General features: G+C 36.4%; 1 protein-coding gene across 1 annotated transcript; it reads right to left on the reverse strand.

The window, feature by feature from the left end:
• Positions 1-4,573: 4,573 nt before the first annotated feature.
• Positions 4,574-9,164, reverse strand: LOC141302360 (uncharacterized). The gene is made up of 14 exons (XM_073832407.1): positions 9,132-9,164; positions 8,545-8,714; positions 8,219-8,441; positions 7,950-8,022; positions 7,591-7,862; positions 7,122-7,205; positions 6,933-7,016; positions 6,397-6,419; positions 6,045-6,250; positions 5,832-5,931; positions 5,563-5,725; positions 5,363-5,460; positions 4,989-5,136; positions 4,574-4,711 (listed from the first exon to the last, which is right to left on the reverse strand). Exons 1-14 carry the CDS (start codon positions 9,162-9,164, stop codon positions 4,574-4,576), a joined length of 1,815 nt encoding a protein of 604 aa, XP_073688508.1.
• Between the last annotated feature and the right edge of the window lie 2,349 nt (positions 9,165-11,513).

The raw sequence follows: 11,513 nt of genomic DNA on the forward strand, positions 1-11,513 counted from the left end.
GACTCTTAATCCATTCCACACTGTGTGGATCAGTGTGCATGCTGTAAATTAAAAACATTCCTCAAGAAGGCTTGATTATTTTAGCATGGTTCTTTAGCGTTAGGCAGTAAATGCATTGGTTTACCATTAAAAAAACAGGATGAGGATGACATACAGTCAGGAAAAAGTCTGCTGTTGTATTATGATACATGCATTATGATACATGGCTATGTGTACAACATTGGTTTAACTGTTACATGAAATAAAGAAGAGAAAAAACAGCAATTTACACACTGAGGCTAGCTTAATTTCTCATATTATAGGAGGATGTCCCATCTAAAGTGCAGCTTTTACAAATAATTGGACTTCACTCTTTCAGACTATCTCAAGAACATCATATTGAATACTGACAGTTTTTCTTTAAGGTCTTTGCAGTGTTTTCTCCAGTGATGTATACCTGAGGATGCTTCCCATCTTTGCTGATTAAACCTTTTTGAATACCCTATTTTTTTATTGTAATTTGGTTAAAGCAGAACTTTTATTTTTATTTTTTTATAAGTATAGCCGCACAGTAAGAAAAGAAACATGCAATTCTGTGAAAAGATTCTAAAGGTTAATAAAATCTGAATTTTCTTAATTATTTGTGTACACAATTTAGAGGTATTATAATTTTCAGAGGTTATGCACTTTCTGAAAATGCATTTTTCCTTTCAGATATGGTATTGTTATTTTCGCTGGGATTGATGGTTATTCACGAAAGGTAAACATTTGACACTTTTTCAAAACGATGTGGCTGAGCCTAGTATTACTATATTCTATTTAGTATGGAACATTCACATAAGTATTTTGTTACTATGCTCCAGATAATGTACCTGGGTTCTGCAAATAATAACAGGGCATCAACAGCACTTGGCTTCTTCATGAGCTCAGTTGAAAAGTTTGGCTTTCCATTAAGGTAAGAAAACAGCAAGAGCATGATTGTCTGTTTTATCAAAATTCATTGACTGAAAACATTTGACTTTGTCTCTGTTTCTTATGTGATAATTTAGAGTTAGAGGAGACCAAGGGGTCGAAAATGTCGGCATTGCTCAATGCATGTTCACTGTTCGTGGCTGTGGCAGAGCAAGCTACATATCGGGGAAAAGTGTGCATAATCAAAGGTAAATATCAAAGTTATGTTTCTTTTAGGTAACACTAACCAAAATGAGAAAAAAAAGCAGTTTTTCCACACATGAGTGTTTTGTTTTATTGAAATTTCCGTCTGCCACTAACACTTTTATTCTCACAAAATACAATGGAGGTGAATGTGATTTATTTTTTGATGCTCAAAGCATTAAAGAATTGCATTGCGAAGACCGTAACACCAACATCTCTGTCCTAGTAAATGTGGATAATCCGTAAACATTCTTCACCAGAAATGATTTCATTAAAAATGATCCAAGTAAAAATGATTTGTCATTCTTATTGATGCCCAGCCAGGGAGACTGGCAACAGCAATACAGTGAACACTGTGTAGTACCAAATTTTAAGGATATATCCTCACAGGAAGCATTAATCCTTCCTAGGTCTACAGAGATGCACTGTCTAAATTAGGTTATTGTTCACGACTCTATACATGTGTGCAGAGTCTTGTATATTTGTTCAAATCAAGACACCATGCTTACCTAAGTTAACCTGAGTAAATGTTTCCCACACATGGGCTTTACTTGGGCGGGCCACCCAGGTAGGCTGGGTATATTTGGCAACCCATTCAACATTTTGCAGAGAAACATCCTATTACGTTACAATACATTCAACACTTTCTACAGAGAGTCTATCTGTAATGAAACAAAATATAGATTATTTCAACCTTTGGTTACCTAGGAAATGGATGGCAGTGAACCCCTGGCTGTGATTCTAATATTAATACAGTGCACTTTTTGTATTTTTGATCTCAAAGGGTGGAGCGCTTATGGCGTGATGTGTGGATGGCAGTAACAAGGGTATATTATGAGCTACTTCATGATCTTGAAGATGAGTGCCTGCTTGATCCCTCCAACAGCCTTCAGTTATTCTGTGCCCAGTACATATTTGTGCCACGCCTCCAAATGGACCTCGACACTTTTACAGCCGGGTGGGATAACCATCCTCTGCGAACTGAACAAAACCTGACTCCCAATCAACTTTGGACCATTGGATTGCTCCAGTATCCTGTGGCTGCTCCAGAGAATCTAGAGGTAGACCTTAAATGTTGAATCCAAGCTATGTTTAATCAGGTTTACCCATTGTCTCATATTTTAAGATATGAAACAATTGTGACAAATAATGCAAAAATAGATCAAATCAGAAGTCTAAATACATTTTAACGACAATGTATATTCAATATTTGTGTTCTCTCAACAAATTATAATTAATTATTTGAAGATCAAATGTGTGAAGTACACAAAAGGCAATTGCAAAGTGTTATAACAAAATGACTTGCCATTTATAGGATTTGCAAGATCACTTCTTGGATTTCAGCCCTGACAGAGAAGATGCTGCTGCTGCTGCTGCTGGTGGAGTAGTTCTACCACCCATCCAGTGCCCTCTGGGGCCACAGGCTATGGCTGGACTGAGGGCAGCTATCAATCCTATCACTCCCTCCCAGGACAATGGAAAAGACATTTACCAGGCTGCGCTTGACTATGTAACATTTCACTCAAACTTGGCAGGATAACATGCAGCCTGCAATATAAATGTTCAATGTTTGTTCATCTGATTCTTACAAATTAAATTGGAATTGCTTGCATGAATAGGTATTTGTGCAGAACTATTGCGGGGATGGTTTAGGATTTTACTATGCAATATATAAACAACTCATTCTAGCATGGTAAAGATATCCACTGTTTTATTCTGCTGTTACTTGTTTTAAACCATTAAATGAACCTCCCACAACTTTCAACAGTTTTTATTGGTTAAACGTCTAAATCTAGTGTATGCAGATATTTTAAACTGGTGTCTTTAATACCATTAGACAGTTAAAACTCAACATGTCATGTTTGATATCTTGGTAATTAAGAATTTAAAATAAAGCTGTGGATTTGTACACTATGATCTTGAGTGAAATGCATTTTTTTTTTCCAGTGGAAAAAGCATCAGTCCCCCTTTACATTAAAATGCTGTAGACACTAAAGTAAAACACTTAAGTTAATATTCACAATGAAAAAGAAAAATGATAAAGGCCATAAGCATTATGTCCATTTATTGTTTTGACATCAACCAAGTTAATTTTTGCTTACAATTTAGTAAATGTAAACCCCCACAACGTTGATTCCACTTGAAGGACAAGAATTTGCCACACACACGTGTTGAACCTATGTGGAAGACTGAACAATTTCAACAGTACAAGTAACGATGAATTGAGGAACAGCATCACATTTCAAGTATTATATTACATGTACATTTGTCAGTGCTCTGTAAACAAAATGCAAATACAGAGTTCTTAAATGACCTTTCTCAAATAAATGGTAAGCAGTGGTCCCAACTTAAAAACAATGCAATGGGAGAACCAAACATGAACATTGAGCTATTTTATGGTTTAACTTGTGCGAGCTGTCTTTTTATGTTAAGACTCACAGAATAATAAATAGCTCACTAGGCAGCTTTAACAAAAATGCCATTAGAAATGCCAAAAATATTCACAATACTTCCTGATTTGGGGAACTAAACATCAGTGGTCAAAAAACATGACCTCTACACTCGGCCGAAGTCTCTACCCATTCTGATTGCTACTGTCATTATATCTCTGAACTCCTTGTATGTTTTCATATGTTCAACAGGAACAGTTATTGTATTTGTGCAGGCACTTACAAGTGGAAAACAAATTTGGTGACCCGGCATTTTTTCATTACAGTGGTGTTCAAATCTTAGATTTATTTTAAATTCTGCCCTCTCTGATGGAAGAAGGGGCTTGTGCCTTTGTCCAGTTAACCACTGCATCACTGTCGGGACAGACAGGCTCGCGTGTGTTTCTTGACTCCAGCGCCCTTCTTGACTTAGCGGCTCCTCTTGGGTCAGAGGCTCACACATTTGCTGGTCTTCATTCTGACCTGCATGACAAAACAAATCAGAGTAGTTGAGTACAATGGTGTAAAAATCCAACACTGCAAGAAGCCAACCCTATTTACAATCTACACGATTTATCCCAAAGGCCTATTTCAACTAACCTTGCTGCATTAATTTCTATTTAATATACACTGAAATAACTGAAAGATAAAAAAAAAAAAACTATAGGAATAGTCCTAGAATAATGTTATCCAAAAGAATAACATATATACATTATGAAATCTTTTTAATCTATGACTTATGTCTTTGGGCGGTGGAGGGCAAAGTCCAGAAAGGTCTCTAGTGAAGTTCAACACCTGGACCATTTGCCATAAGCAAATGTATTAATGTTTCTAAAAGGAAATGTATTGATGGTCCTTTTTGGTGGAGTGCTATTATTCAGCTCCCTAATCAAAGACTGAGAACCAAATGTAGGTCATGTACATGGAATCACATTCTGCTCTACTCATTTTAGGTAACAGCTGTTTGCATGGCTAATTTGTATAGTACTCCAACATGTGATAAAGACAGTTTAAGTCAAACCTGTGATTTCCAGGTCTTGTAGAAAGTCCTGGAGGAAGTTGATGATGGCATTTTCTCTTGCTTGCCTTGGACTTCCCTTCTCACTCAGCTCAGGGACTAGGATACTCATTATGTAATCAGCATCCGGCTGGGGTGGTGGGGCAAAAGGAAAAAAAAAAGGAGGGTTGACTACACAGATAGGAACACAGAGAAAGACAACAGTCCACTTTACATATTACTTTGTATTCTTCCAAAACAAAAAAGGTTAAGTAAAGCAATAACAGAAAGTCCCCCAAAAAATAATAGTATCAATCATAAAGAGATACAGCTCTACTACTACATCCTGTGGGGTTTCTAAGATTATTATCAAGTATATACAGTAGCAGTAAAGCAAATCAGGATGATTTAATGCCCAGTATCCTTACTCTGTCATCATCCTCTTTGGGGACAAACAGGTTTGAGCAGAGAGTTTGATGCTTCCCAATCACATCCAGAAGGTTGTAGACCTTCATTCCATTTCTAATTTGCTGAAGCATGGGAGTCAGACGCATTGTAGCATGCAGAACAATGGCTCTATTGAGAACAGGGAACAAAGTTTTGCAGAAGAATAAAAGGAAAATATGCTGTTTTCCACACAACTAAATTAAGACTAAGACAATGCTGTAGGAATTTATATTTTAAGTTCAAATGCTGCATTTCTAAAAACAGTAATAATACTATGCTGTTAAAGTGGCTACTGATGCTGTGTGCATCAAAATTAATTATTTAAAAATTGTTTCTCTGGAAAATGTGTACGGACCTTATGATACTGTCCTTTTGGTCCAACTTAAGCAAACCCGTGTAACCACAACTCACGATTTCATCTGTGAACTGTGTCAGATCAGTTGCTGCCTCCACCTAAAATGACAACAAACGCATTAACAGTATAGCAATGAAATACTGTCCATTAAGAAAAGCCTTTAATGGTTTTGCACGGCTGTTCATAGCAGATGTACTCACCCTTTCTATGAGTAAAGCATATTCAAGATCATCCACATCATCTTTGGTCAGCTGCAGAGCATCAAAGTCCCCTGTTGTAAGAAACTGGTAACACCAATTTCTGAAGAAGCACGGTGCTGGGCCACCCTGAGCTAGGCTGACAGAAAACACTTCTCCTGCAGTTCTGCATGTCATCAACAAACAGTGCAGACACTGTAACTGCAACTTTGTACTTTTACTTGCATAAACTTTATAAACTGCATAATGTAGGACAACTATAAAATGCAAACCTGTAGAAACCATTTTCTAGGTCACAAATCGAGTAGACAGGACTCTTTCCCTTCTTGCCACTGCCCTCAAACAGTCGCCTCTCAATGCCATGCATCATTTCTAAATACAATTGTTAATGACAGAAAACACAGCTCAGTAAATAAAAAATACTGCACCTATGAACCTGATTTCAGTATTGTTTGGTGCCAGAGATTGTCCTAAATATACATTACCAGTCAAAAATTCTTTGCTTAATGCTCCAGTGTCGATTCCAGCTTCGCCAATGAAAGTCACCTTGAGTTTGTTGACGGGTGAGCCCTTCTTCTGTCTCTGCCACTGAATTAGGCCTCTTTGGAAAAGGTTGTCCCGGGTGATGCAGATCTTAAAATCTTTGCTTGCATCTACTTGCCTTGCAAGCCACTGAAGTACATCATCGTCACTATTAAAAAGCAGCAAAAACAATTACTTATCTTTGAATTTAATGGCATCTTAAATAAACAAATGACTGATGAAAAAAAAAAAAACAACACCTAGACATGTCAGCCATAGATAAGCTTCCCTCGCGTAGCACACAGCTGTCTGTACTGTAGTTCAACGTGTCCTGTAGACTGAAAAGGGTCAACAAAAACACATTAAAACTTTCAATTTACCAGTAAAATATCAATGTTTGTTTCAGCACACCTGAAAAACAATGGTAAAAAGCATTCTACTGATGTTATTTTGGACATATCTGTAAACCTAGATGCCCATTGAGTGACCTTGCCATTACACTCTTGTGCTATCACAGTGTTTCTTGTGCATTATGAAGGATAAGACAAAACAAAGACGCAAATTATATTTAAATGAATCCCAAATTACTGAGATAGTACATTGTAGATTATTATAAGGAGACACAGCTTTAATACAGACAATACGTTGTGAAATAAAATGTATATAATAACATGATAGAATGGCAAACCTTTCACCACACAGGCTTGCATGCAGAACAATTTCATCTGATGGAAAGCAGCCACAACATATAGGGCATTCCTTTCTATCCTGTAGACATATATTCAAATCAATTGCACCGGGTCTCTCTGCAATTTCACATATTATTCAAGATATCAGTTCAAAATCATTACCTGTCCACAATCTCTGGACTCTTTGTCAGGGTGCACAAGTGGTGAGTTTGTGACAGAAAGAACCTGGACCTCACTTTGCCAGTCCTGTAAAGTAACAAACAGCTGTATCCATAAATATATAGGAGAAATTGCACCGGGTCTCTCTGCAATTTCACATATTTTTTCAAGATATCAGCTCAAAATAACTACCTGGCCACAATCTCTGGACTCTTTGTCAGGGTGCACAAGTGGTGAGTTTGTGACAGAAAGAACCTGGACCTCACTTTGCCAGTCCTGTAAAGTAACAAACAGCTGTATCCATAAATACATAGGAAAAATAATCAATGCTACGACATACATATGTTACGATAAAAATTCCTGGACACTTTTTTTCAAGCAGAGTATGATCTCAATTGTCTTAAAAACATCAGAGAAACAGAAAGCACTTTATAATGTTATTATCTTATTATGATACAGGGTTTAATTATTGCTTCCTAAAGTCAAATTCAAATTTAGCATCATTAGGAATACATTTTACTCTTCACTTACACAGATATATTGAAATTTTATGTGTTAGGAAATAGTGTTACCATAGACAAAAACAATGTGATGATATTTTACCATTAATTACCAAATATATGTATTGTTTTGCAATATCTTCTCTGTTATATGCATTAACCTCATCATCATCTGCTGCAGACTCCATACAATCCTCGACGTGCAATGCTAGGATATGCAGAGGCATGTTTTCTTTGCACACTTGGCATGCAGCCTTAGGCATTTTTTGAAATTCAGTGGCATCAGATGGCAGTGGAGTAAGATCAAGGTCCTGCTGCAGTGGAACAATGTACATGGTCGTCTTCCCAGCACCCGAAACACTGCGAATCAGTCTACCTGTATAACCGTCTACATCAGGGGGAATGGCAAGCAATTTTCTTCTACCGTGGCCACCTGCATATACAGAAAGTGAGAGAAAGAATTTTGAATGTTGGTGAACCTGCTCCATCAAAATGAAAGGTGTTTGAAAATGGTACGCACCTGAAGCCTTGTAGAACAACCACCCTTCCACCCCCTCCATTTTGGGATATTCTTCAATGAGAATTTTATTTACCTGAGAAATTTATAACAGAAATGGGAAAAGGAGGTTTAAAAAAAATGGTAGTATAATAAAACAAATAACAGTATAATACTTTAAATTGTTTTGTATAGTAATAGCATCACAATAACTATATTTACAAGTTTAATAATAGTGTGTACTGTAATGCCAAAATGATGATTAATTTCAATTAAAAGAGTGGTTGCAATACCATTGCATGGCTCATATCATCCGTCAAAGTGAGGGACCTCTTCCCCAGGCCTGCTTGGCTCAACTCCAGCTCTTCAGCTGCAGAAGGCGTGCTGGTACAGCCCTTATTCACCAAATATACATACACACTGAATGTCTTGCAGACTTTCGGCTTCCCTGGAGTGGCTTGTAAGGGTGAAAAGCGGTTTTTGCCTTTCCTTTTTGTAAAGAAGCCAGGAAATGACCTGCATGTTTAGGAGGTTAACAGAAGAGTATAAATCAATATTATTAAATACAATTCTCCATCAAATAAGTCCAACATATGACCACAAATAAAATTAAAGACACCTGGCCATCTCCTCCTGCACATTTTGTTTTGTTGGTTGTGCTTGTTGTCGATTCTGGTGCTCATGTGACTGCACTGGATTCTGCTGTGCTGGCGTGTGATGCTGCTGAATGTTTTGCGTTAGCACGTTTATGAGGCCTTGTGCAGCAGCAATAACACTGGCCTCTAACTCCTAAAGAAAAAGAAAGAATATGTGATATGTGATAACATGGCTGGAGACTTAACGCTAACTACCATTAACCGCAGGTAGAAGCACATTCGCTACCCTAGGAGTTACTGTGTAACGTTACTAAGTTACCTGCGTTGAAGCCGAACTAGCGGCTCAAAGAGGAGAGGCTCTCCAGTGTGTGTGTGTGTGTGTGCGTGCGTGCGTGCGTGCGGTTGGGGATGTCAGTAGCTTAACTTACACAGCCAAAGTCCTACTGTTTATCCTGTCAGTGTTAACGTTACAGGCCATGTTACTGTTAGCCGCTGTTGTGATGTATATTCATACTTAGCGGCAACAACTATATACCGACAGACACCTAATGTTAACTTGTTTTTTTTGCCAAACCGGACTTTTAGCCTTGTTCGGTGCAAACAAACTTACTTGTGGCTTGGAAGTTCCTGGTAAACTAGACATTTTCGTCACGCCACCATGCCAGAAGCTTCAGAGCTGACGGCGGGTTCCAGTAAAGTGACATAGGCCTACTTCTTCAGTATGCCGACATGCAAATTATATGCAAATTACGCTCTACTTACCCCTCCCCTCAGACCCCGCCCCTCTCCACGCCAAAACAGTGACAGAAAGTTGAAACTGAAATCGGTGACAGTGAAAAAAAAACTGACATTGTAAAAAAAACTGTCACTGAAAAAGAGTGACATGAAGAAAAAATCTGAAGATTGTCATTGAAAAATACAAATAGATCCCAATAAAATGAAAGAATAAGATTGTAAGAGTTTAATTATTTTCTTTTTTCAGTGCCAATACTTTTTTTCAATGCCACTACAACTGGTTTCAATACAAATGTTTAAATGCCAATGTTTCCTTTTTCAGTTCTGCTTTTGTTTTCAATGCCAATACTTGTTTCAATGCCAATACTACTGGTTTCAGTATAAATGTTTCAATGCCAATGTTTCCTTTTTCAGTTCTGCTTTTGTTTTCAATGCCAGTTTTAATCTTTGATGCCAAATTTTAAAGTCACCATTCTGGCTCCATAAGAAAGTCCTATGGATACCGCTCTGTAGAGGAGTTAGGAAGTTACAGAGGTCTGCACAGATAGGCAAAAATCCTTCAGAGTACTGCTTTTTTACTGTTTTTTTTTTAAAAGTTTCAGTGAAAGAGCAAGTGAACTGATAGGTCACTCAAGAGGAGTGTAGAGTAGAGCATTCTGTGTAAATATATGTGTCATTGTCTGTCTGTGTGAGTGTGAGTGATTGTGGTTAAAGGAGAAAATAATCGCCGTAAAAAGATGTGTGCCCCTCCTGTAAGGCAAGGCAAGGCAAGTTTATTTATAGCACATTTCATACACAATGGTAATTCAAAGTGCTGTACATGAAAGGAATTAAAATCATAATATGTGACCCTGGATCACAAAACCAGTCATAAGGGTCAATTTGTGAAACTTTATACATTTATACATAAACTGAAAGCTGAATAAATATGCTTTTCAATGATGTATGGTTTGTTAGGATAGGGCAATATCAGGTTGAGATACAACAAAAATCTGTAATCTGAAGGTGAAAAACAACAACAAAAAAGCTAAATATTGAGAAAATAGCCTTTGAAGTTGTTGAAGTTCTTCTTAATGCATATTAATCAAAAATTAAGTTTTGATAAAATATCTTCATGAAACATGATCTTTATTTAATATCCTAATGATTTTTAGCATAAAAGAAAAATCTGTAATTTTAACCTATACAATGTATTTTTGGTTATTGCTACAAATATACCTGTGCTACTTAAGACTGGTTTAGTAGTACAGGGTCACATTTCATAAAAATTATGAAAATTAATAATAATAATCACAACAATAAAACAGAGAATTTAAGAACATTTAAGAGGATTTAAAATTTGATTTAAAATTAACTAACACAGTAAAAATGATTATACATAAAATAATGCAATCTGTTCGGACGTAGCACAGTGCTCATTCAATAAATGCACAACTAAACAGATGAGTTTTGAAGAGGTACCATCACTTGAGTGTGGTCAGGTTGCAGAGAGAGCCCTAAATAACTAATAAGTAAAAATTTGGATTTATATACATTTTATTTTAAAAAGTATGCAAGACATAGGCTAGATTTAGCTAATTATTATAGTAAGAGCTTAATTAAAATAATTTGTTTAATTAATTGAAATAATTTGTTATTTAATGAATAATTTTATGAATAAATAAGATTGCACGTGCTTAAGAACTTTATATTTATAACTGAAGACGTCTAATATTTGAATCTCGTTATCCCTGGGAGACAGTATGGAAGTTAATCCATTACAGAGTTTCAGAGATTTGGGGTTGAATTAACTAAAAGACAACTTGTGTTATGCAATGTAGAATAAGAACAAGATTGGGTGACCAAGTTAATAGAAATTATGATTTAAAGGCCATAGACATTTTACAACAGTAAGGGAACTTGGTGAATAAATATATGCTGATAGGGAAAAATTAATTCACCATTACAAGATTATTCTGAACAACCTATGTGAATTTAAAAGAAAAGTTAGAATGGAAATCTTTGTTTCACAATATGCATGCCATGCTGTTGTAGAAAGAAGAAGGATCATTTTGTTTTATTGTTGTTTACTTAGATAATAAAGAGAGCTTTTTTCTGCATTTTGCAAAGAAGAAACTGCTTGCTATTTTCGCAACGAAGAACTTGCTTTACTAAAATAGAATATGGGAACTGTTGTTTTTAACCAGATGAAACTGACCATTGAAAGATTTGGCTGAAAATTAAATTTAGTTAGAGCTGATTGCTCAGACACAATTGA

This window comes from Garra rufa, unplaced genomic scaffold (genome assembly GCF_049309525.1).
Source record: "Garra rufa unplaced genomic scaffold, GarRuf1.0 hap1_unplaced_001, whole genome shotgun sequence".
NCBI classification, from domain to species: Eukaryota; Metazoa; Chordata; class Actinopteri; order Cypriniformes; family Cyprinidae; genus Garra; species Garra rufa.